Raw genomic sequence first — 27,928 nt, 5'->3', positions numbered from 1 at the left:
GAACTGTGTAAATGAGATCATGATGGTGGATCTCATCTCCTTGAGGACTTAGCTTGGCACTAGCTACAAGCAGCAATGAGAGTCTGACTCAAATTCCCAACGCCCATCGAGGGTAAATAAACATTAAAAAGACAAGACACAGGTTTGGTAACACACCTGTCTGTAGCACAAAGAGCACATTTATCTATCTTAGAGATTAGAACTGGGGATTCTTTGCTCTGCCCCTGGTAGAGTGTAAAAATGATCTAGAGGTGTTAAAAAGTAGTTAAGATTTCAACTCCTCCTTCCATCATTTTCTCTAGAATGATAAATTCCTGTAAATCTTTACACTCTGAGGAACTGAAAATCATATGCAAAATAAGCACATATAAGGCTTGGTATCCACATCTGAAATAAACAATGATGTAGCTGAAGTTAAAGACAAGGTGATGGTAAACAGCAATAACAGAGCCTCGCCTTTGAGGACTCCCGGTCCAATGCTGCCCCCTAGCACTTTGCGAGAGGAATAACACTAACAAGTCAACTGGTTTCAGGACTGAAATTTTCAGCATTGGTATTTACTATGGAAGTTGTTGCCGAGAAAAGAGGGGACAGGGGAGGGCCTCTACAATTACGCAACGACAGCCCACCTTAAAAGAAAGTGTCCTTTCAGAAAGATCCCGGCATTCGGTAACACACCATCTAGTGGGCTGCTCTAGGTCATCGCCAGCAGACCTGGAAGGGCCTTGAAGGTGCAGACGATGCCCTTCACTGAGCTGTTCGAATATAGTTAAGTGAGATCCATTACTTCTTTGGGCAGAGTCAGAGCCATTCTTCGTCACTGGAAAAACTCCCTCCTCTAACCTGATTTTCCCAGGTGTTCACAAGGAGGTGGGGTGGAAGTTCATAGACCTACTTGATACTTCTCATAACTAATGCTCCTTAAATACATGGTCTAATGTCAGTTTAAAGCAAGGTTACACTAAAACCGAATTATGCAACCAACTGTCACCCCTGGAACCTAAATTAAATGGAACATTTAAATTGATATAATAAATATTTCCAGGAAATAGAGTGGCTCATTAGGACAGAGGTACCAGGAGTTCATGGGACCCCTCCCCAACAAACACCAATGACAACCATTTGAAGTAATACGCCCAGAAAAGTCTTCTCATTTCCATTATCACCATTCCAAGAAAACTTGGAAGTTCAAAATTAATTCCATGAAATCTCACTGCTCTCATATCAAGCCAACTGACCTTGTAATAGCTCGAGAGAGGCTCTGTTAACTGATACCCTGAAACATGGAGAGCTCTATGCTGGGAAAGGGGGAAAGAGTAATTAAGGTAAACTGTGAAATAGGAGAATATCTATTATTTCTGGCTACAGACAGGTGTTTCCAGTCTCTCATGTTTAGTCTGAGAATAAACGCATCCAAGACAGTGTGTTTGTGTGCAGGTGGGAAGGAAAGAACATACATTTATTTTCAAACAAAAGTTGCTATTTATTAAGACATTTCTGTTAAATAAGCACAGCTGGCTCAATAAATCATTATACATATATTATCACACATTCAGAAAGTTTCTGAGAAGATATATCAAGATGAGCTTCTCTTGCGGCTCAAGTGGATCTGAGAAAAGAACAGAAGAAATTATACACTTTGATTTACAGCTGCTGGTCATCAACAAACGTACGTGCCGGCTATATAACTTGGGGAGGCAGGATAGCTAGACTGCTTTCCCCTCTTGCTAATGTTCTGCTCAACAATTAAACCTATATGCACTCCCAGAGTCTCCTCAATATGAAAATTTTTGAATCTCATACATACGTATGAATCTCAGAGGAGAGATGAACAGAGTTCTCAGGTTGCCAACTGCAAAGCTCAACCTCAGAACTACCATATTCCCAAGTCAAAGATCAAGCCATGGGAAGGGAAGCATGTTCTACTGTTTTAAATACTGGGCAGCAAAACTAATGACCAGCCATTAACTAGTTTTGTGACAAGCTACCATTAACTAGCCACGGGGCAAGCTACTTTTAATCTCTCAAGAAACATATACAAAATAAGGGGCATGGAAACTATATCTGAAGATACTCATCTCTCGCTATTATGTTTATCCTTTGTGGATTAAATGTTCAGGAATAACAATTCTGATGACCATTAGTGAATACCATATTAGAGATCTGACCTCAGAAAAACAGAGCCAGATTGTTGTGATTTGGAATAAAAATTCCCAGGGAAGGTTCAAGTCCACCCGGCTCTTCCTGATCTACTTCCATCCCACTCCCCTACCTGAAGATACAGCAACCCCGTGGCAAAGAAACAAAGATCTCAGCTAATGTGGTCCCTCTGCCAAGTGACAGCAATGGGTTTAACCTTAAAACCTGAAGAATCAATAAAAAAGGATTTTCTTACTTCAAATATTCTCTTTAGAAGTCTGAGTAATGATGCAACCTGAAAAAGTGAAAGACAAATCATCTCAACTTCGTGATTACCCACAGTACTGTCAATGAGAATGGCACTCAGGAAGATTTTCCGGGGCGGGAATGTAATCATAATCATTCTCACCAGGCAGCTAGGTTAAGACACCTCAATCTGACATTCTGAAGGATCCTAAAGCTAATTCCCCAGATTTTAGTAAAAGCATTAAGCTTGCTCCAAAGCATTAAATGGGGGTCTATGAAACACCTCATCAGCCCTATCCAGCGGACATGTCAGTCCAACCCACTTGCTAGAAATAGTCTCCCTAGACAGCAATGCTCTGGAGGAAACTCTAATGGCCTCTCGTGCTTAAACTTAGAGAAAATAAGATTCAATTATAATAAAACCAAAGCTTTGGGAGAGAATTTCTAAGTGCAGTAGGAATCTGCATTCTTTTGTAAAACCCGACCTGAATCACTCCAAAAGTGACTGGGAACGAGAATGATGGAATATATCGATTTTCCAGGGGTATCCCACTTTCCTTTCAAAGTAGAAATTGGGACCATATTACTGTTTGCTTTACCCTCTTTTCACAATTATCTCCTCAAAACCAGTTTACAATCCTCCTTCTCCTCACACCAGATTTCAGTATTTTGAAAGCAGGCTTTCCCTGAAGCATACAAACCATAAATACGGGGTCCCACGCAGCATTCACCACCAACACAGGGGAGCAAGGACGGGGACTGTGACTGAAGTCACAGGCTCCCAGCTCGTCAGTTCCCCCAGAAGAGCCACCTCGTCACCTGTATCTTCTAGCAACCGTGCAACTAGGCTTGGTTTATTCCCACTCTATAGCCAAGTATGTTGAGTACAGAAAAGAACCTGGACAGAGCGTAACTTTTAGACATCCCCGTGGCTGACATCCCTACAGTTGCAGGGAGAGCAGCACCTCTTTCAAAAAAAACCACTTAAATCTAGTGGAGTAAACACTGAATTTTCAAATCAACAAAGGTTAATCTAAACATAAGGCACCAAGAAAGTGGCAATATTATTAAAGTGGCTACTCTTCCTCAAACTGACATTCTCAAAATACAGCTTACCGACCCCAAATAATTTTTTTTTTAAAAATTAATAAATCTCCAGGTGAACTTTTCTGCTAGTCACATTTTATGGTAGAAAAATGCATTTTGGGGGCGTCTGGGTGGCTCAGTCGGTTAAGCGTCTGCCTTTGGCTCAGGTCATGATCTCAGGGTCCTGGGATTGAGCCCCACGTCGGGCTCCCTGCTCAGCAGGAAGCCTGCTTCTCCCTCCCCAACTCCCCCTGCTTGTGCTGTCAAACAAATAAATAAAATCTTAAAAAAAAAATGCATTTTGTTAATGAAGATGACAGTCAAGCTAAACACTCTACAATTAATAATTTATCACTATACTGATCAATAAGCTATAGAATTAATAAACTACATGTAAGTGCAGAATGGGGAATCTAACAACAGTATCTCTTCATATTTTCAAGAGAAGGTTACAGGTATTTCTGATGTTTAAACATAAATAATACCCACCTATATAGCAGAGCCTTGCCCTTTTCGTTCCCCAAGGCAAAATATCCACTTCTGGGAGAAAAATCCATGGTATGAACAAGAGAAATAGTCTTCTTTTTAATGACTGGGAAGTTCGAAAATACTGTACAGGACGGAAGGTGAACCTGTAGTAAATAATACAAAGCTTTAAATCACAACAACTGCAAACTCATCTTTAATTTTAGGCTTCGTTCTACCTTTCTGCTGGAACAAAAAGTTCATTTTGATGGTAGTACATATGATGTACAATTCTCTCACTGGAGCAAAGTGTTCTGAAATTAAAATTTGCTTTTCAATGTGCTATTAACTGAGAGGGAAAGGAGGGAGGAGAAGAAAGCATCTCCTTGATGCTTCTAATGCAGCATCCACCATGGTGCTCTGGGAGATTCCGGTGTTGCTGAGCAGATAAATAAACGAACACATTGAAGTAAAAAGTCAACAGCAGTACCCAGCAATGCTCTAACTTAATGACCACAGTAAACAATACTGTGGTCACAGGGCACAGATACTTTAATTATGAAGAGTCTGATTTTACATAACTGAAGCCCAGCTAAGGCCTACCAACTATTCCAATAGCATATGATTTCCTTTCTACACTTTTACTTTTCAACGTATGTAATAACGTATTCTTTGCCTTTTCCAATCTCCTCTGAACGAGGACAAACTCATGAAAACCTGGTTCATCGAGTGAGACTGTGTTCTGATTTAAACAGAGCCAAAAAGCTGACTCCCAGGCCAGGCCCAAACATGAGGCGACGCAGTCTCTTTCCCCAAGAGAGTCTACTTCTGGGGAAAATGAGCCCGAGCCCAAGCCCAAGACTGACACAAGCCCTCATCCCATTTGTGGATAAATAAAACCCCAGCACGAAAGCAGTGACCTGAAGTAGACCAGAATTTTAACATCTCTCACTTTCAAATATTCTCTACCTCTTCTAAAAAATACAGCACCTTCATGTTCCAATACGTGAAGAAAGCTATCACTAAGCTTGGTGGTCTGTCACCCTCCACACTTTTAGATGAGGCTTCAAACCACCCAATCAAGGTGATTTTCATAGACAAGCCCTGGGCAAAACCCAGTGATATACACATCTGTCTATTAAACAGGTTTCGATTAGTCACTTACTAGGCCCTATTCCTTCTGCTATATACCTACTGACCATTTTGTCAAGAAAGTGAAGTTTACAGTGAATTTCCAAGCCATCTCAAGTATTCTCAACTTTCCCAGAAAGCAGGTTCTTGCTGCACAGCATGGTATCAACACAGAGCCATTAGTACTAATGAGAACTGGTCTAGACCCATTAACGCCAAGAAGTTGGCAGTACCCGGACGTGATCTTAACTTTTAAACTCTCTATATAGGTTCCTTGAAAAATATATTTTAAAAAAAGAAGAAGAAATACTTAATAAAGCAGACTAGTTATTTTAGGAGAGAAGCCACAATATGAATATGCCAAATTTATTTACACTTAGTTTGGGAATGTGGAAATTATATGAACTTTTTTTTTATGAACTTTTGATAAGTGGTTGGCTTCTTAACTGTGTTTTGCTTAGGCTATCCTAAGTTTGCATCCTCCAAGCATGCGCCAACTTTGAACAGGTGATCCAAGGCATCATGGGAGCAGACTATCAGGAAACAACCATTTCCTACAAGTGCCAACAAGAGAACTGTCTTATGCTTAACCTTTGTTTCCACCCTATATGTCACCTGGTACTTTTAAACTATGCCCCCGATGTTTGCTCATTAACTTTGCTGGCATGACTTTGAAGTCTGGGAAGCTTCTTTTCTGACTCTTCCAAAATAAAACATACCAGAACCGACCTTTTCACTTGAATGACTTCTTAAAAGATAATTACATTAAACTACTCTCTTTATTTTCTAACCTAAACTGGACAAAACAGTCTCCTAACACGGCAGGGATGTCCACTATCACCCCTGCTGTTCAACATAGTACTAGAAATCCTAGCCTCAGGAATCAGACAACAAAAAGAAATCAAAGGCATCCAAATCGGCAAAGAAGTCAAACTCTCACTGTTTGCCGATGATATGATACTTTATGTGGAAAACCCAGAAGACTCCACCCCAAAACTGCTAGAACTCATACAGGAATTCAGGAAAGTGGCAGGATATAAAATGAGTACACAGAAAATCAGTGGCATTCCTATAGACCAACAACAAAACAGAAGAAACAGAAATTAAGGAGTTGATCCTATTGACAATTGCACCCAAAACCATAAGATACCTAGGAATAAATCTAACCAAAGAAGCAAAGGATCTGTACTCAGAAAACTATAAAATACTCATGAAAGAAATTGAGGAAGACACAAAGAAATGGAAAAATGTTCCATGCTCATGGATTGGAAGAACAAATATTGTGAAGATGTCAATGCTACCTAGAGCAATCTACACATTTAATGCAATCCCTTTCAAAATATCATCCACTTTTTTCAAAGAAATGGGGCAAATAATCCTAAAATTTGTATGGAACCAGAAAAGAACCCGAATAGCCAGAGGAATGTTGAAAAAGAAAAACAAAGCTGGCGGCATCACAATTCCGGACTTCCAGCTCTGTTACAAAGCTGTCATCATCAAGACAGTATGGTACTGGCACAAAAACAGACACACAGATCAATGGAACAGAATAGAGAGCCCAGAAATGGACCCTCAACTCTATGGTCAACTAATCTTCAACAAAGCAGGAAAGAATGTCCAATGGAAAAAAGACAGTCTCTTCAACAAATGGTGTTGGGAAAATTGGACAGCCACATGCAGAAGAATGAAACTGGACCACTTCCTTATACCACACACAAAAATAAACTCAAACTGGATGAAGAACCTAAATGTGAGACAGGAATCTATCAAAATCCTTGAGGAGAACACAGGCAGCAACCTCTTTGACCTCAGCCGCAGCAACTTCTTCCTAGAAACATCACCAAAGGCAAGGGAAGCAAGGGCAAAAATGAACTATTGGGACTTCATCAAGATAAAAAGCTTTTGCACAGCAAAGGAACAAAAGACAACCGACAGAATGGGAGAAGATATTTGCAAATGACATATCAGATAAAGGGCTAGTATCCAAAATCTATAAAGAACTTATCAAACTCAACACCCAAAGAACAAATAATCCAATCAAGAAATGGGCAGAAGACAGGAACAGACATTTTTCCAAAGAAGACATCCAAATGGGCAACAGACACATGAAAAAGTGCTCAACATCGCTCGGCATCAGGGAAATCCAAATCAAAACCACAAGATACCACCTCACACCAGTCAGAATGGCTAAAATTAACAAGTCAGGAAACGACAGATGTTGGCGGGGATGTGGAGAAAGGGGAACCCTCCTACACTGTTGGTGGGAATGCAAGCTGGTGCAGCCACTCTGGAAAACAGTATGGAGGTTCCTCAAAAAGTTGAAAATAGAGCTACCCTACAACCCAGCAATTGCACTACTGGGTATTTACCCCAAAGATGCAAATATAGTGATCCAAAGGGGCACCTGCACCCCAATATTTATAGCAGCAATGTCCACGATAGCCAAACTAGGAAAGAGCCAAGATGTCCATCGACAGATGAATGGATAAAGAAGACGTGGTAGGTATACATACATACACACACACACAAAACACACAACATAGTGGAATATTACGCAGCCATCAAAAAAGGAAATCTTGCCAATTGCAATGATGTGGATGGAATTAGAGGGTATTATGCAAAGCAAGAGAAGTCAATCAGAGAAAGACAATTATCATATGATAATTGATATATGGAATTTAAGAAATAAGGCAGAGGATCATAGGGGAAGAGAGGAAAAAATGAAACAAGAGGAAACCACAGAGGGAGATAAACCATAAGAGACTCTTAATCTTAGGAAACAAACTGAGGGTTGCTGGAGGGGAGGGGGTGAAGGGATGGGGTAACTGGGTGATAGACACTGGAGAGGGTATGTGCTATGGTGAGCGCTGTGACTTGTGTAAGACTGATGAATCACAGACCTATACCCCTGAAACAAATAACACATTATGTCATTAAAAAAAATAAATTAAAAATTTTTTTAAAGTCTCCTAATTTGGATCCATGTAACTTCATACTTAGGTCAATTACTTATTACAACTAGGGAGCTCACAATGGGGCAAAAATTGGGGCACAAGACGCATATCAATTTTTTAAAGCCCATTTTTCCCAGTAAGTCGCTGTGTTATTTTTGTAGCTAAATAAACAGAAGAGAGTATCAGAAATACTGTGGTAAATGCAGGTAAATACACACACTTAATAAAGGGTATGATAAAAGTGGTGTCTCCTCAGGTAACAACCTACACAACTGTACACAGTGGCCATGGCTTCACAAAACAGGCCAGTGTGCTCCTTCTGATGGAGGAGAACACCAACACATCAACAACTTATTTTATATTTTTTCTCCTCTAGACTTGACTATCAAGAGCACAAACGTGTTTGCAATGGTCTCCTAAGAAACCCTGCTGTATCTATTTGTGAAGTCGCCCAGTGGACTCCCCCTGAATCAGCACTTCTTCCCTCAGACCAACTCCCACCCACCTGCTGAGAAGTCAGTTGTGCTTCACCTCTCTTTATGGCCCTTGTATTAGAAGCTACAATTGAACTGTTAATTAAGAAAAAGCCCATGGGCACCTGAGTGGCTCAGTCCGTTAAACCTCGACTCTTGACTGATTTTGGCTCAGGTTATGATCTCGGTGTCATGGGATCTAGTCCCGCAGCAAGCTCCATGCTCAGCAGGGAGTCTGCTTGAGATTCTCTCTTTCCCTCTCCCTCTGCCCCTCCACCCACCCCCTGCACTCATGCCCACTCTAACATAAATAAATCTTGAAAGTAAAACCCAACTTCTTTACCTCCAACACTGTATCTGTCATTACATTTAAGGGCCCAGGTATCAAATTTCAACAAGTAAAAAGCTCACTCATCCTTAATTTAATGGATAAGAAGTTCCACAACTTTCTACTACATCAAAGATTGTAGATGCAATAACAATTTAACTTCTGTGTCTCTTACTGGTGCAATGTCTTAGATTTATATTCACTGCTTTGTGCTGGGGTAGCAGAACTGTTTGGTCATTATGAGAGACTACACTTAATGACACGAATGCTGTTTCGCTGAGGCACTCTGAGGCCGCCATGCCTGGCTTCTTTCCATTAGATATTATTGCTGACTACCATTTAAAAAATGGGATTTGGCTGTTACTAATGAATTCCTTGCGTGATTTTGCCACAGTAAAAAACCATAAATGCTGCCATGATCACTGAAGCAAACTAGGCAGAACTACTAGGCGTCTTCCAGAATATATTATGTCAACAGGAGATGGATCCCATGGTTTTCTAAAACAATTTACTACCATTAAAATGATAAAAGGTTAATGTGTGCCAGTCTGCCACTCCCATTAGAGGAACAGGGATTTTAAAACTGACTTGAACTAGAACCTTCTCATTCATCAAACGATTCATACAACACAAAGGCAGTAACACAATGCTGTATTTTTCACTCTTTTCCAACAGATTTCTTTCTTCCCTCCAAGAAAAGTTTATGGAGAATACCAATACAGACCCCTGCTAAGAACGAAGCTGCTCAGTGTGATACAGGTAGGGTTTAGCCTCCTCCTTGCCCTCCTTGCCATTTGGAGTTTTGTACACCTTCTAGGGAACAGAGGAGTTCACAGTTGGAAAACCACTTAAAGTCTAGGAAGAATGGAGACTCTGAAAGCAGTTCTGCCCTTAACTAGCTGTTACTCTTGGGTGAGTTAATCCTCTGAGGACTGTTATTTGGCTCACAATTTTTTTGAAGAACTCTCTATACATCTTTGTAAACTATACACTATTACACGAAGCCATAATAAAGTATGCAAGACCCTTTGGTAAGTGAACAAGTAGAGTCTCTGCAGAGAGCTTACAATTTGGCAGTATACACGGAACAACACCACCACGCAGTACCGCCATTCAGAGTTCTGGGCCATGTGCGTACCTGGTGCCCCAAGCAAAGAACTGTTAAATAACGAAGAAACCGGTTCTGCCTACAGCGTAGGAAACCTCACAGAGATGCAGTGACAGCCGGGCTCTGCGGTTGGGAAGAAAGGAGTTAACACAGACCCGAGGCTGCTGTCCTCAGAAAGGCCTACTTGCAAGGGTAGCCCTTAGATCATGTGTGGGAACTTAACTGGGAAACAGTTCTCTACACTGATGCGACACTTCCGAAAGGATGTACAATGTGGTTTCTGCTGAACACCTGCCTTTACTTCTGGGAGCCTAGAATTTTGGTGCACGCTAGGCAGAGGATAGCTACATGATCAGACACCAATAAAAACCCTGAGCACAGATAGAACACACTCAACCCGTGTGGTCACAACTTGTTGGAGGAATTAAACATGCCCTGAGTGACTCCACTAGAAGAGGACTCTTGGAAGCCGGTGCCTGGTCTCCTCCAGACTTTGCCCCATGCACCCGTCCCTTGGCGGATTTTGCTGTGTATCCTTTCCCTGTAGTAACGCTCAGTCATGAATGAGACCATACAGTAAATCCTGTGAGTCCTAGTAAATCACCAAACCTGGGGGAGGTCCTGGGGACTCCTGGCACAGAGGCACACTCTCAAGTACTCGCTAGCCATTTAAAGTGTAATCTGCTTACACAATTTATTTTCAAGCTCAATTTATTTTCAAAATCTAAGAATTGCCTCCCCCCCTCCGTTATGACAGCAGAGCTTAAAAAAGGCAGAGATAAGGAAAGAAAACTGTAGAAAAATGAGTGTTTGCTGTAAACATTCCTTAAGGCAAATTTGGGGGCTACTGTGCATCATCACTTCTACAACCACCCCCAAAAGCCACAATACTAGTAATTTCTACATCAAAAGAAGCTACTCTTTTTAAAATAATCCAACACTCTTCTTTCCTACTATCCTTCCATGTTTTCAACTTAAGCTCGAAGATATTTGGGGGCGGGGAAGAACTACCACATATCCCTCAGCACATTTTAGATTTTTTTTTTTTAATTAGGCTCCATGCCCAGTGTGGAGCCTAAGGATTAGCAATGATTTTTTTTTTTTTTAAGGTAAAGATATATTACCAATCTGACTGCTTCTTTCATTTCTTCTGAAGCAACTGCCAAGATTTCTGTAGTAGGATTGAAGGTCAGAGAAGTAACACCTGTAACCAAGTTCATTATAGCTTTTATAGGCTTTGGGTTTGTTTCCTGGAGACAAGAATCTTGATTGTATATGTTTACCACTCCACAATTAGAACTGCAAAGAGAAAAGAGGATACAACAAATTAAAAGAACAAAAGGGCTTTCACAACCTAAATGAACACAGATTGAACCCCACACACTGGTATCTGTAGCAATCATAGTGTATTGTTACAAAGGGACCAGGGCTGTAGAGTTCATCCCAAGGCAAAAGCTAAACACATTCTACCAGTTCTCCTGCAGTCTTGCTAAACTCAACTCCGGCAGCTTTTCAACTGTGAGCTAGAAATTCAAGAAAGCATAGACTCTCCATTATTCATTCCTTCAATAAATATTTACTGAACATCAACTTTATGCCAGGCACTAGAGTTAAGTGATACAAAGGTGAACAAGATCGAGACCAAGCCTGCCACTCCCATGGTGTTTATGGCAGACCTAACATTCGAAAATGAGAATGAGAGCTGTTCTTCCCTTATTTAGAGTTCCTCTTTTCTCTTTTTATTCTATCATATTTGTGAGAACTGCCAAAACAGTGTCAAACAGCAGCTGTAATAGGTATCTTAGTTCTGCTCTCCTGGGAATATCTAGTCAAGAATTATGGAAGTGATCATACACTCTGTTTACTGAAATGTTTACAGCAACAAATTACATCCAATACTCATAAAAAGTAAATCTTGATGACCTGCCCATTAACAGAATCATTCACAGACAAGAACTTTCAGTAAATGTTCAGACTACCTCCTGTTATGGGCATCATTTATAAGGAACAGGGACCAGGTACTTGTAACTCAGAAAATTAATTCAAACTTCATTAGCAACACAACCTGAAAGATGCAAGAGAAAAAGCCTCAAAGTCACAAGGGTGACACACGTACATTCCACTAAATGTGCTCTCATTCCTCCCACTCAAACATCCTCATTTATTGTTTCAGTATCTACTGCTTACAATGAATGAGACATAATGCATTAACAAGACCAATTCAGTTCACACACAAGGTTCTATACCTGAAATGACAGCCAACCACACAAACAGTATGTGAGTGCCTTTGAGTCTTCCAACTACTTACATACACATTTTCTCATATGACTCTCAGAACCCTTTAAGTAGAACCAACCATAACCACTCAGGAGACACAACAAATATCCTTGGTTTATTTAATTTTGTTACGGACAGAATATCTGTGCCCCACTGAAATTCCTATGATGAAATCTTAACGCCCCCTTATTAGGAGGTGGGGCCTATGGGAGGGGATTAGGTCACAACGATGGAGCCCTTATAAAAGTGACCCCAGGGGCGCCTGGGTGGCTCAGTCGTTAAGTGTCTGCCTTCGGCTCGGGTCATGATCATGATCCCTGGGTCCTGGGATCAAGCCCCACATTGGGCTCCCTGCTCAGTGAGAAGTCTGCTTCTCCCTCTGCCACTCTCCCTGCTTCTGTTCCCTCTCTGTCTCTCTGTCAAATAAATAAATAAAACCTTAAAAAAAAAAAAGTGACCCCCGAGGCTCTCTCCCTCTTTCCATGTGAGGACACAGGAAGTTGACGGTCTGTAACCAGGGAGAGGGTCTCCACAGAACCTAATCATGTGAGCACCCTGACCTCAGACTCTCAGTCTCCAGAAGGAGGAAAAATCAATTTCTGTTGTTTCTAAGCTACCTAGTCTATGGGTCTTTATTATAGCAACCCAAAAGGACTAACAAATTTCATCTTTTCCTTATTGGTATTTTTGACTTGGATAAAAAAATCTACTCATTGTACTTATACCAAATCTCTTTTCTTGCTAAACACTGATTTATGGCTAAATCCATCTTAATTAAGGACAAAAAGTTATAATCCATATGGCTCTCTTCTAAACATCAATTTTTTTTTTTAAGACTTTATTTACTTATTTATTTGAAAGAGAGACAGAAAGAGGGGAGAGCAGGGTGAGGGGCAGAGGAAGAAGCAGCTCCCGGGACTCTGGGATCATGACCTGAGCCGAAGGCAGATGCTTAACCGACTGAGCCACCCAGGAGCCCCTCAGATCAAATCTTACCTTCATGAACATGAGAGGCTCCTTAAATGCCTACTCATTCTTATTTGACTATTGATTAAATTTGTGGAACAAAAATGGCACAAGTTGATCACTTTGATATATGGAAACTTAATCTAATGGTGGTATTTCTGCTAAAAGAATAAAATTGATTCTGGGGCACCTGGGTGGCAGTCAGTTGAGCGTCCAACTTTTGGTTTCAGCGTAGGTCATGATCTCAGAATTGTGAGATCAAGTCCCACATCGGGCTCAGTGCTCAGTGCAGAGTCGGCTTGGGTTTCTCTTTCTCTCTCTCTCTGCCCTCACCCCCAACCCTCACTTGCTCTCTTTAAACTAAACTTTAAAATCTTTTTAAAAAAACAGACATAACGAATTCTAATATGTCACTGAAAGTAGTTAGTATTTATTGAATGAGAAATGTATATCCAACAGCACATTATGCAGGAATACAAAATATCAGAAGGAATTTATCCCAGAAAAAAATATACCTGCAAGCAATAGCCAGAAACACAAGAAAATATAATACAGCCCACTAAGCTCTGTATGTGACCTATAACATCAAGAAAGGAAAAAGCAGTATGAGGTGAGGCTGGACCAGATGAAACTTTGTGGAAGACACAGACAGGACTCAAGCTGGGGAAGGCAAACATTAAGTTAAAAAGCAGAACAGGGGGATGCCTGGATGGCTCAGTCAGTTATGCGCCTGCCTTCGGCTCAGGTCATGACCCCAGGGTCCTGGGATCGAGCCCGGCATTGGGCTCCCTGCTCAGCGGGAAGCCTGCTTCTCCCTCTCCCTCTGCTCCCCCTGCTTGTGCTCGCTCTCTCTCTCTCATAAACAAACAAACAAACAAGGTATCATAGGTAAGGGGAAGAACAGGAACAGAGAAATAAGCATGCTTACTAGCTTACCCCTGAACTCTTACCTAAAGAAGTAGACATGACTGCTACCCTTCTACCCCCAACCACAGCTGACCGGGCTAGAAGCAAGTTCCTGAATCACAGGCAGTCAATCTATTAGCAGATCAGCAACCACAGAGTGTCATGGTACACAAAAATCTTCACAAACAGGAATGATGGCAATTAGCCAGATCAGCGTTTGTCTTATGAACTAGGACTGGGAATCACGGTGGTGGTGGGTGTCAAAGCTAAAAAGGCATACAGGAAGAGCACACAGGGGCCACAAAGAAATTAATACTATGAGCAAGAAGAAACTATAAAGTAGAAAACAGTAGTCACCAGCCAGGGACAATTCTGCCCGTGGGGGGACATTTTAACTGTCACAACCAGGGGGCCACCATAGCCATTAGACATCCTATAGAACTTAAAGCAAACAGGGTGAACACAGAACTCAAACCCTCTCCTCTGTTGCATTCTCAGAGACCGAACTCCATTGATGTTATTCTTATCCTCAGTCACCTCTCTCCATGGACTCTTGTCCCCCAGGGTCTATTTCGCCCCTACCTCCAGGTGGTCTCATACATCTCATTTACTCCCACGGACCACCCATCTCCTATCACGTCTAAATTAGTGCCTTTACTCTAAGCCACACCGCACTTCTAACGGCTTGTGGACATGAATGCACCTCTTCCCACAATCCTCCACCTCCTCCTCCCCCCTCATACCAGGACAAGTCCACTCTTCTGGCTGCTCAGGCCTAGAGCCTGAGAATGTCACTGCTTCTCTCCCATCCCAATTTTCTAAGCAGCTCGGACATACATCACAAACCTCATTGCCTATCTCTCCCGTGTTCCCATTACCACTGTCCTTAGCGACGGTCCCATTGCAATGACCTCAAGGCTCCCTGCACCTCTGTTGCCCCTGCTAAAAGTTGTCATGGGAATTATCTACTTCAAACCCTAAACTTTAGATATTATCATGATTCTCCTCTACTTAAAAACCCTTGATGTTTTCTCCTTCCACTCAATGTAATGTCCACACTCTTCAACACAGTGTAGAAGACCTCTACAAGCTGTCCCCTCCTGCTTCCCTCTGTCGCCTAAGCCTTCAGGAGTCACCCCATCTGCACTCCATCTGCACTCCACTCAGAATCCAAACCTGAACCCTCTTCCCTCCATACCCTTCCTTTCCACTGCCTGCAACACCTTTCTCTGAATCCTACCTGGCCCTCCAATGCTTAGCTTGAGTGCCAACACGTACAAAAATACTTTTCCAGGTGACCATTACAACAGCCTTCACCCAATCCTTACACTGTTAAGAGACACTGTATCTCAACAGCAGACCTCATAACTTGTCTGTAAAGAGCCACATGGCTCCATCTGTCCTCACCATGGGACCATGAACTATTAGAAGGTGGTGACACACTGTCGTTCTTCTATCTCACAATCCCTAAACGGTCAATGTTTTTACAAATGAGAAAACCAAGGCAGAAACATATCATTGAATAAAACAGGTTTTTCTGGCATTGTAAAACATATGTATCCTAAAGATCCTCGAGATGAACTAAAATGAAACCCATTTCATATGTCCAATGAGAGTGTTAAAATTAAAGGACTATTAACTCCAGGCCCTAAATACTAATGAAGTTCCTATTTTTCTATAACCCTGAATTATCCAGTATTTTCTGAATATAAAAATCAAAATATTTGGGGGATGGCAGTGTGGAAAGAACACACAACTGGGAACCAGACAACCTGACTTCCAGACCCAGCTCTGCCAATAATCAGTTTAATGAGTAACAACCAATAAACAAAACTTAAATTACCCAACTCTTAGACCTCAGTTTCCTTATCAGTAAAGTGACTGGATTGAACCAGAGCAATTCAACACACCTTCCTGTGATGATGGAAATGCTCTGTATCTGCACTGTCCAGTATGGGAGCCACTAAATACATGCGGCTACTCAACACTTAAAATGTGGCGAGCGTCACTAAGGAACAGATTTTTATTTTAAGTGATTTAAATTTAACTCGCCACATGTGGCTAGTGGCTACTGTGATGGACATGCAGGATTAGACTAAGACACCATCCAGATAAACAAAGGAGGGAACAGGTAGAGGACAATAAAGATGAAAATAAACGAATACTGAAAATATCCTACAGCACAAAAATGAAAGAGACACTTGTTTATTAGCTTTAAGTTCCAGAAGACTAGCTCCCATATTTTCCAAACCCGGAGAGGTGACTGAAATCACAGAAATCCGGAAGCAAAGTCTTAAGCTAAGGGCTTAAAACCCAAATTTAAGTAGAAGAAATAGCAATCTAAGGTACATTTAGAGATTTTTTTTTTTTAAAGATTTTATTTATTTATTTGAGAGAGAGAGCATGAGAGAGAGCATGAGAGGGAAGAGGGTCAGAGGGAGAAGCAGACTCCCTGCTGAGCAGGGAGCCCGATGCGGGACTCGATCCCGGGACTCCAGGATCATGACCTGAGCCGAAGGCAGTTGCTTAACCAACTGAGCCACCCAGGCGCCCACATTTAGAGATTTAAAGTTAAAAGATAAAGCTATGTAAAAGCTGAAACACAGAATTGTTGAAGATTTTCCAAAGGGATTCTATACATGGCACAAAAGGATTCATACTCAAGACAAACTGGACTATAAATTTTCTTTGCTTCTTGTAAGTTTCTTAATTTATAAAACTCCTAGTAAACTGTACCTTTACATATTTAAAAACACAAACGGAGGGAGGTGTACCTTCAAAACAGGCGGCAGAGGGATTAAGAGCTCGGGCTTTGCCGCCAGACTATTTGGGCTGTAACTGCTGGCTCTCCCTTACTCTCTGTGCAACCTTAACCAAGTTACTTAACCCACAGTGCCTCAGCTCCCCGACCTGTGAAGTGGAGATAATAGTACCTATATTGTGAAGTAGGAAATGAGAATACTTTATGTATGAAAGATATATATACACACCCACAGACATATATAGTCAATATACACACACATATATACATATATAGTTATATAAGAAAAACAACAGTCCTTGGCACATGGTAAATGCTGGGGGAAAATGTGCTGCTAAATCTGTTTATTATAATTATTATTCAAAGTTTGAAACTACTTAGATGGGAACCAAAATAAAAAGGCTATTTTATTTTTATTTTTTTTAAAGATTTTATTTATTTGAGAGCAAAAGAGAAAGTGCACACAAGTGGGGGGAGGGGCAGAGGGAGAGAGAGAAGCAGACTCCCCACAGAGCAGGGTGCTTGATGTGGGGCCACCCAGGTGCCCAAAAAAGGCAATTTTAACTTGTGTATTTATAAGATGCTGATGCAGACTAGAGTCAACAAATCTCTAATCACCTGATAGAACTTTGATTTGAAAATACAAAAATAGGTATTTCTATGGCATTGACCTAAAATTCTCAAAATGCAAAGGCCCCAAAGTGGTTTGTAGCTTGCACCCCTAGTAAAGGCAGGAGCCTAAGGCTAGTGATCTGGACCATGGCTGCAGAATGAGATATTCCCAACTTGCCCACTGTAAGCAGAGAAAATAAAACAATAAAACAAAATAAAGGAGATTCTATTCTCCAACTCACCTTATGAGGTCATCTGAATTTGGTGAGCTACCTTCTGAGGTCCTAAGAGCCTCTACATTCACAAAGGGCTGTGACACACAAGAGAGAATATGCCATGTCTCAACTCTTTTCCATTCTTCAATATACAGTGCTTTGTACCTAGTGGACCTTCACACGTCTCTTTCTTAACAGACTGACTTCTAGACCAGCTAGGAAGTCACAAAACAAGACACCCTATTGCACTGACACAAGATGCAGCAAAGATACGACCTAACTACAGGTTCCACCCAGTGGAGTGAGAGAGAACTGCACCTGAAAAAGTGAGACCACAGGGTTCCCTACTTCGTCAGTGATTTCAATGGTCTCTTACAGAACACTCCTGAGCATCAGTCCCTGTCTACAGAATGAAGGGTAGTCCAGAGATTTCCCAAGTACATTCTAATACTGATGTTGCAGGAATTAATATGAAAGCCTTCTAGACGTATATAGCAATCCTTACATTAACAAATGCCATAGAAAAACAATAACGTAGGGCGCCTAGGTGGCTCAATTAGGTGTCTGCCTTTGGCTCAGGTCACGATCCCAGGGTCCTGGGATTGAGCCCTGCCATTAGTCTCCCTGCTGAGTGAGGAGTCTGCTTCTCCCTCTGCCTCTCCCCCTGCTCATGCTCTCTCTCAAATAAATAAAAATCTTAAAACAACAATGCAAATGAATAGAGCTCTCTATTTACAACATAGTTTCCCTACTGCCCTATCAGAGCAAAACTACAAACAAAGCATCTACCTTATGTCAGGACACTGAATGAGAAGAATTAACAGATACAAAACTGATGAGTTTTTCGATCAAAGGCATCAATTCCTAACAGCAGAGGCTGAGAGAGAGGGGGCTTTCACAGCAGTACTAGGAGGAGGGCAGTGAGGGCAGCGAGAGGAAGAGCGGGGAGAGCCGGAAGAAAGGTGAAGAAGGGGAGAGCAAGGGAGCCAGCCAGTGCAGTTCAGCTCTCCACCACTGGGCACTCTTCCCCACCTCCCTAATAACCTCAGAAATTCCTCTAACAAGGTTAAGGCCTTTCTCTACAGGTGTAACAATAAAAACCTAATAATGGTCTTCGACCAAGCACATCCGAATCCGAATTCTACTACACTGAGGACAATTAAAATCAAATGAGTTTAAACTAGTATTAGATTCTTTCCTGTTTGGGTCCTTCAAAGGGCCCAATGAATAAAATAATAAAAGTGATTCAAAAAAGAGAGGAAAGGATCAGAAAAAGACTAACTTCACAAATTTAAGTGAAGGCCATTTTTGGGCAATTTTGCTTAAAATTACTTAACATTAGTTTCAAACCAGTCTTCATTTTAAAGGAGCTTTACTCCCAGAAGTTCTACTAACCATGGACTGCTGCCATAGTGCACACACTGGGCAAATGCTGGGCTCACGCTGAGACATCCCTCCCTACAGGTCTGTAGTAGGTGTGGTGACTAGGGAGAACCCAGGACAGGGAGGGGCCTTTGTCAAGGCCTTTATTTTGACCTGGTCTCCAAGCTCCACAGCCTGATCCTACTTTCCTTTCCGTCCATGCCCCAAAGGTAGCAGGTGACCAATTTTCAAATGGTGGTGGGGATGTTTACAAGGATTTGCCCCAATTTTAACCTTGAAGGAGGGAGTGAAGAAAGAGTGGGGAATATGCTGTGCTTCCAGATGGCAAGACCCACTTCACCTCTCACCTAGGGAGATTTGACTGAAGTTGTGGCTAGTCTAAGAAAGTGATAAAAATCCACTGTTGGAAGCTCTAAAGTTACAGGTGCTGACGAGTGGTTTGGTAGGTAAGATAATTCAGAAATCCAGGAAAGTCTCCAATGCTTCCTCGACCCATGCATCTTTAGAATCAAGTAGGAGAATACAGCCATCTTTCTCCCAATGTAATAACCATTTCTTTCCAGTGATAACACAATGACATGTTCTAAATAATATTTTCACAAAGTTTCTACAATATTAACAAGCAGTATTTCTAAGGAACCTATGTTTGATTTATACCACTAGCCAAAGAAAAAACTGCTTAAATATCTTTAAAACTTAAACCCAAGGTTTAACTTATTGTTTCCCTGTCAATGGCAAGAAGCCAAAACAGCAATAAGAAAACTTGATGTGATCAAATGAATATTTCGAATACAAGAAAAAATACAATGATCTAAGACAGTCCAGTATTTCTTTGTCAAAGCGCTCATAAGCCACCCACCATTAACATTATTAAACATTGCATTAAGATAATAAAATGCAAAAAACCCGGATGTACAGATTCTCTATTACTGAAGTTTATAAACAGAACTACTTAAGCACTATCTAGTATATTCAATTCTTTTTTTAAAATTTTATTTATTTGTGTATTTTAAAAAGAAAGCGAGAGAGAGCATGAGCAAGAAGAGCAGAGGTAGAAGGAGAGAATCTTAAGCAGGCTCCACGCCTAGCACAGAGCCCGATGTGGGGCTTGATCTCATGACCCTGAGATCATGAACTGAGCCAAAATCAAGAGTCGGACGCTTAACCGACTAAGCCACCCAGGTGCCCCTAGGATATTTGATTCTTCAGTATTTTCTCATTGGCACATGATTAAGGTTACAAGAACCTCTCTTTACTTACCCACAAGCCACATACTGTCCATTCCTAGATGTGGCAATACTTAATCCATATAAACTGCCTTCATCAACGAATCTGTTAAGGCACTTTCTAGAGTTCACATCCCAAACATAAACTTCCCCATCGCCTGAAAGGAAGAGCCAAAAAAGGGTTGGTTAATTTTGTTTTAAACGTGAAAGCCAAGTGAACTGACCATTCTTAGCCTCTCTTTTATTTTTCTTTTATTTTTTATTTTTAAAGATTTTATTTATTTGAGAGAGAGAATGAGAGAGAGCATGAGGGGGGAGGGTTAAAGGGAGAAGCGGACTTCCTGCTGAGCAGGGAGCCCGACGTGAGACTCGATCCTAGGACTCAAGGATCATGACATGAGCCAAAGGCAGTCACTTAACCAAGCCACCCAGGCGTCCCTTAGCCTCTCTTTAATACTAGAAGGGACTACAAACAAAAACTCACTATAAATGTGCTAGGTCTAGAAAACTGGCCGACGGTGCCTGGGTGGCTCAGTTGGTTAAGCGACTGCCTTTGGCTCAGGTCATGATCCTGGAGTCCCGGGATCGAGTCCCACATCGGGCTCCCTGCTGAGCAGGGAGTCTGCTTCTCCCTCTGACCCTCCCCCCTCTCATGCTCTCTCTACCTCATTCTCTCTCTCAAATAAATAAATAAATAAAATATTAAAAAAAAAGAAAGGAAATTGGCAAAAAATATTTCTGGTATACATTCCCACGTATAGAAAACTTCAACCTCATGAGTAGTTAATAAACAGTATCTTTAAGTTTAGAGTGAAAATACAAACTCTTGGCTTGAGTTGAGTTTTCAGAAGAAACTTCCAAATTTGGCTCAGATGAATTATTGGAGCAAAAATGTGAAAAAACAAAAAACAAAATATCCACCATAGTAAGTTCCAACCTCCATCAACAGGCACTAGAGCACCTATATGTGAGGCCAGGACACTTTCATACCAAATTGATGATGATGGTCATGATGGAGGAAGTAGAGAATGAAGGGATCCAGACCATAAGGGAGTTATAATTTAAGATACATATAACTTTATCTACTACCAAATCATTTAAACTATAATAAATGCCAACTGTGAGGGGCCCCTGGGTGGCTCAGTCAGTTAAGCGCCCAACTCTTGATTTCGGCTCAGGTCATGATCTCAGGGTCATGGGATCAAGCCCTGCTTTGGGCTCTGCACTCGGCAGGGAGTCTGCCTGGGATTCTCTCTCTCCCTCTGCCTCTGCCCCTCCCCGTGCTCAAGTGCACGTGCTCTAAAATAAGGGAATAAATCTTTTTTTTTTATCTTTTAATTTTTTTATTGTTATGTTAATCACCATATATTACATAATTTGTTTTGGTGTAGTGTTCCATGATTCATTGTTTGTTCATAACACCCAGTGCTCCATGCAGAACGTGCCCTCCTCAATACCCATCACCAGGCTAACCCATCCCCCCACCCTCCTCCCCTCTAGAAACCTCAGTTTGTTTTTCAGAGTCCATCATCTCTCCTGGTTCGTCTCCCCCTCTGACTTACTCCCCTTCATTCTTCCTCTCCTGCTATCTTCTTCTTTTTCTTTTTTCTTAAAATATGTTGCGTTATTTGTTTCAGAAGTACAGATCTGTGATTCAACCGTCTTACACAATTCACAGCGCTCACCATAGCACATATCTTCCCCGATGTCTATCACCCAGCCACCCCATCCCTCCCACCCCCAACCACTCCAGCAACCCTTAGTTTGTTCCTGAGATTAAGAATTCCTCATATCAGTGAGGTCATATGATACATGTCTTTCTCTGATTGACTTATTTCACTCAGCATAACACCCTCCAGTTCCATCCACGTCATTGCAAATGGCAAGATCTCATAAGGGAATAAATCTTAAAAAAAAAAAAAAGCCAACTGTGAGCAGTACACACAAATAGTTTAGAGAAGGGAGAATGTGTGTAAGACTGAGGATGATGTTAAATCTAAAGGGAACACGAATATTTTCATGATAGTAATAACAATCGGGGCGCCTGGCTGGCTCAGTTGGAAGAGCATGCGACTCTCAGGGGTTCGTTGAGTTTGAGCCCCACATTGGGTAAAGAGATTACTGAAAAAAATAAACAAACTTTAAAAGAAAAAAAAAAAGAAATGACTATTGCCAAAATCTGCCCTTACCCTTTTTTCTCTCTCCTAAAGCACATGATACTGATGATCACCCTCTTCTTCACACCCATTTAAAGATTTAAGGACCCTACACTCATCACAAAGGTGCTCCTCACTCACCCATTTCATCTCTGCCTTTTCTGTGGATATTGCACTAGAGTTCACTTTTCTAACATTTTATTTATTTATTTTAGAGAGAGTGCTGGAGCGGGGGGAGCAAACGGAGAGGACAAGCAGACTCTGAGTGTGAGCCCGATGCAGGGCTTGATCCCAGGACCCCAAGATCATGACCTGAGCCAAAATCAAGTCGGTCACCCAACCAACTGAGCCACCCAGGTGCCCCTAAAGTTCACTTTTCTCTATTTTTATCCTCCCAATAAGAATTCAATTGATCTCACTATTTCAACTATTTCCTTGACAAAGAAGATTTCCCAGGCTGGCATAAGGGTTTAGATTAGGTAGTAGTAAAATATATTTGAAAAAACTGAACAGGGTCAAATTTGAAAATCTTTGCATTTGTCTGTACAGCAATGTTACAATAAAGGAAGGCATTTAAAGATTAGCCCAACTAGCAACAGACTAAAATGGGAAGAAAAGGGATCAATGGCAGGAAGGTCATCTAGATGTTACCAAAGCCAGACTATGGACTACTCTTCCCTATGCTTTTAGGACCTTTATTATGGAAAATAAGACCTCCACAGTAATGATCAAATTTGTAAATATTTTACATCTGCATCCAATTCATATACCAAATTTTAGTATCTCTGACCCTCCATCTCTTTTCTCCTACTCTGACCCTCCCAGGATCCAAAGGCCATTTCATAAGGAACATTGCTCTGAACCAGTTAAGTGTCCGACTCTTGGTTTTGGCTCAGGTCATGATCTCAGGGTCCTGGGATTAAGCCCCACATCGGGCTCCCTGCTCAGCAGGGAGTCTGCTTCCCCTCTTTCTCTCTCCCTCCGCCCCTCCCCCCCATCCGTGCACTCTCTAAAATAAATAAATAAATAACACAATTTTTTAATCCAGTTATAAAATAAGTCATGGAGACCACGTACAATATGGTGACCACAGCCAGTAATACAGTAGTGCACATTTGAAAGTTGCTAAGACGGGGCGCCTGGGTGGCTCAGTTGGTTAAGCGACTGCCTTCGGCTCAGGTCATGATCCTGGAGTCCCGGGATCGAGTCCCGCATCGGGCTTCCTGCTCAGCAGGGAGTCTGCTTCTCCCTCTGACCCTCTTCCCTCTTGTGCTCTCTCTCTATCTCATTCTCTCTCTCTCAAATAAATAAATAAAATCTTAAAAAAAAAAAAAAAAAAAAGTTGCTAAGAGAGTAGATCTTAAAAGTTCTCATCACAAGAAACTGTAACTATGTGTAGTGACAGATGATAAGTAGACTTATTGTGATCATTTTGTAATACACACAAATATTGAATCATTATGTTGTACACCTAATATGTTACATGTCAATTAATGCTCAAAACAAAACCAAAAAAACCTAACACTGTATCATCAAGTGCTGCTAGCTGAGGTAGAGCAAAAATCCTGCTTAAGAAGAGCCCCACGGAGACTGGAGAATAGTACTCACAGGCAGAACTACTTTGCTGCCTCCCAATACCAAGCATCATGAGCTACACTGAGATTATGATGGCCCCAAGATCCTATAGGAAAGGGACTCAGAGCCCAAGAAGGCACAGGACAATCAGAAAGGCAGAAGAGCAGAAAAGTGCCAGATTAGAGACTGTCAATGGTGATAGCTGGTCAATCGCACCACAGGAATGTCAGAAGGTGAAACTTGAATCGTTTTCAGTCAATGACGAAGAACATTTAAAACATCATCCAAGTGAAAATGTACTGCTAAAAGAAAAGGGTGATGATTCCAAGTAGTTTTCAAAAGAAAGTCTGAGAATGAATCTTTTATTTTTTTTTTTAAATATTTTATTTTTTTTATTTATTTGAGAAAGAGAGAATGAGAGACAGAGAGCATGAGAGGGAAGAGGGTCAGAGGGAGAAGCAGACTCCCCGCTGAGCAGGGAGCCCGATGTGGGACTCGATCCCGGGACTCCAGGATCATGACCTGAGCCGAAGGCAGTCGCTTAACCAACTGAGCTACCCAGGCGCCCCCATGAATCATCTTTTAAATAAGCATTTTCTTCCCATATTTTCCCCAAACATGGTAACATGGTTAAATGGTTACTATTTACCAGTTAGGAAATGTTAAATGGTAACTATTACTAGTTAGTAAATATTTATTATTTTTATAAATAATATTAATAATAAATAATAAATATTTACTAAAATAGTTAATAACTATTACTAGTTAGTAAATAAGAAGACAAATGGCAATAACAAAATCTAAAAATAAAAATGACTTTCTAACACAAAAAAAGTCTAAAATCAAACATTGTCTTTGGTTAAATCTGAAATGTAAACACATCCAAAGCTTTTATTTTTTTTTAAGATTTTATTTATTTATTTGACAGACACAGCAAAAGAGGGAACACAAGCGGGGGCAGTGGGAGAGGGAGAAGCAGGCTTCCCGCTGAGCAGGGAGCCCGATGCGAGGCTCGATCCCAGGACCTGGGATCATGACCTGAGCCGAAGGCAGACACTTAACGACTGAGCCACCCAGGCGCCCCCACATCCAAAGCTTTTAAAAAGCTTTAGATGATCATGTCATTAACCTACCTGAAGAGGCGTACACTTTCTTACTATCTGAAGAGAACGTGGATGCTGCAACCCTTCCATTAATTTTCATGCTACCAATCAGTTCTTTAGTCTGAAAGAATAACAAATATTACTTATCAAATTGTTAGGAGGTGCATGGAAGAATCACACTGGGAATAAAAACAATCTAGTTCTGTTTTGTAGCACCTACTCAACTTTGTCCCTAGACTCAAGTTCTCCCCAGGTCCCACTGTGTCCCCCCGCTTACAAGGCGGATTTCAGGACACCTAGAGTTATGGTTCAAGACTATCCTACACTAACGTCTCATCCTAAAAAAACAAGCAACCACTAATAATGGTTCACCTTCATTGACAGCAAATGAAGATATCCAGCAACACCATTTATCAGCAAGAAGGACCCATCTGGAGACACTTCAAAGCTCCTCACGATCTTCTCTTTCAAACCTGAGAGAGGAGACAAATCAATAAGGATTAATACGATTTTCAATAATAACGTTATCAACACAATTGAGAATTTCTTTTAAAATATCTAAGTGCCTCAAACTAAACCAAAAGTAGGCTCAGATTCTGAATTAAGTCTGACCCCATGCATCACTGAGTATGACCCAAATATAAGGTCATTACCAAGTGCTTCCTTTTCTTCTCTGTCTTGGTTAACATTCACCATCTGAACTGCAGCCAGAGACTCAGCTCTCCAAAGAGTAAACCTATCAACTAGTTTCCCAAACGTAAACGGTACATCTGTAATCAACTAAAAGGATAAATTATACTTCTTTGTCACAAAGTTCATTACCAGGAGGGAAATACACGGCCATCAGAAACAGCTAAAACACAGAAACATGTAGAAACTAGTTGCTGGGTACGCCTGGGTGGCTCAGTCGTTAAGCGTCTGCCTTCGGCTCAGGTCATGGTCCCAGGGTCCTGGGATCAAGTCCCGCATCGGGCTCCCTGCTCCGCGGGAAGCCTGCTTCTCCCTCTGTCTGCCGCTCCCCCTGCTTGTGCTCATTCTCTCTCTGACAAATAAATAAATAAAATCTTTAAAAAAAAAAAAAAAAGAAAGAAAGAAACTAGTTGCTGGCCACCTACTAAACATCCCATGATGAAGGAGTCTACAGTCTTAACTTTGTGGATCCAAAAAGGAAAAAAAAAAAGAAAAGAAAAGAAATCCACAAAGTGTCAGCGTATTCAAGAGTTGACTAGCTTCCCAAAATGTGACTCGTCTAACCTAATCACATGAGCGAAGAATATAAACCAGAGAGTCAATTTACTTATTTACAAAAGGACATGTTCCTTTTCCATGCCTAAAAGGCTCATACTAGCCATGTAGAAAACTCCTTCCATCAAGACAGCTTAGTGAGCAAACTTACTCATTAAAAAAACTGCCTAATACAAAGGATACATATAGGATAGGTACCACCGGCTAACTCTAGGGAAGGGAAGCAGGTGGCCAGGGAGACGGAGCTGAGTAGACTTCTCCCTCTTTACCCTTTTGTATGTATTGGATTTTTGCACCATGTGGAGGTACAGCTTGGTCAAAAAAAGAATTATTTCAAAAAATGTTTAAGTTGCTAACTTAAAACATTCATCAGAATAAATAAATGTAGAAAACTCTAGTGAGGAGTCCTCATTCCCCTACAGGAAAATGCTGTCTAAGGCTCCCACAGACCACCTCCATCCTATGAACAGTTTTTGTCTAGATGGCTCACAATCCTACAAACTGGGCCTCCCTCCCACTCTAGTGCTGCCGCCAGAGACTATACCCTAGGTCACTTGATGGAAATCAATCCAGACACATATTTCCAGTTACTGGGGTTTATTCCTTCACTCTGAACCTACTCCTGTAGGTTCATCCCCCATTTTTGGCAAACCTTACACTCTAACTACAGTATACAGAAACGGCTCCAAGCATAAGAAAAAGCCCATCACATGAGGAAGCAGGGAAGGGAGGCCAGTTCTAGCAGTGTGGGGCTGCAGCTGGAAACTCCCCAGACCTAATCCTACTGACACAGGACTGGACAGAAGGAATGCAAGGGAGAACTGAAAGGCCTACAGCTGGGGACCCCACAGCCATGGATGGTTCGGAATGCATCACGTATCGTCAGAGCAACAGGGAACAAAGTCCCCTCACACTGTGCAGAGATGGACCCGGTGTGGCAGCAACAGAGGCAAAGTGCCAGAGGGCTCATTACACAGCACCTGCTCTCTGGCCGCAGGGGCCAGAGACTGCCCGCTTGTAGCCTGAGTGAGCCTGCTGTTCTGAGAGCATTCAGGAGTGAGGAATGTCTTCCAGGAGGAAATACCAGACTTGCAGCAAATAAGCGCAGGTAGTTGATTTAGGAATTAAATGAAAAAATAAGAAAGATAACTGTATTTTCATCCAAAACTTAACAGAATACCAGTCATACGTATTGATACTGTAACTGCTTTTTACAAACGCTGAACCTTCCAAAATAGGAACCAGATAAACTTTATATGACCTTGAGAAAGAAGATACTTTAAAGACGTCAGATATAAATCTTTTTGTAGGTCTGTGAATGAGATTTTTATTTTTTTATTTTTTATTTTATTTTTTTTTGATCTGTTAATGAGATTTTTAGGTCAACTAAAGAACAAGTGATAAGAAAAAGAATGGCCAATTTAATTACAATAGTGCCAAATTCCCTAAGATGGAAGGACTTGCTGTGATGGGATAGACCATACGCTGCTCCTAACGACGGCGGCATTTCGTAAGTGCCATGGGGTGCTAAGTTAGGAGCTTTTAAAAAATTATCTCTTTTGAACAAACTGAT

General features: G+C 41.3%; 1 protein-coding gene across 1 annotated transcript in view; it reads right to left on the bottom strand.

Annotated features, from left to right (window-relative positions):
* Positions 1-1,426: 1,426 nt before the first annotated feature.
* UTP18 (UTP18 small subunit processome component) overlaps positions 1,427-27,928 on the bottom strand; it is a 41,443-nt gene continuing 14,941 nt past the window's right edge. The window contains exons 8-14 of the mRNA XM_028091355.2: positions 25,483-25,583; positions 25,141-25,231; positions 20,311-20,434; positions 11,055-11,229; positions 3,961-4,103; positions 2,396-2,434; positions 1,427-1,609 (exon numbers count right to left, since the gene is read on the bottom strand). Coding sequence (XP_027947156.1) covers positions 2,410-2,434; positions 3,961-4,103; positions 11,055-11,229; positions 20,311-20,434; positions 25,141-25,231; positions 25,483-25,583 — 659 coding nt within the window. The 3' untranslated portion in view covers positions 1,427-1,609; positions 2,396-2,409. The remainder of the gene's footprint in view (positions 1,610-2,395; positions 2,435-3,960; positions 4,104-11,054; positions 11,230-20,310; positions 20,435-25,140; positions 25,232-25,482; positions 25,584-27,928) is intronic.

Source organism: Eumetopias jubatus, unplaced genomic scaffold, assembly GCF_037043125.1.
Source record: "Eumetopias jubatus isolate StellerSeaLion01/CBP00866 unplaced genomic scaffold, mEumJub1_p1.0 scaffold_10, whole genome shotgun sequence".
NCBI classification, from domain to species: domain Eukaryota; kingdom Metazoa; phylum Chordata; class Mammalia; order Carnivora; family Otariidae; genus Eumetopias; species Eumetopias jubatus.
The sequence above is the reverse complement of the archived record's forward strand: the minus strand, read 5'-3'. Positions and strand labels throughout refer to the sequence as shown.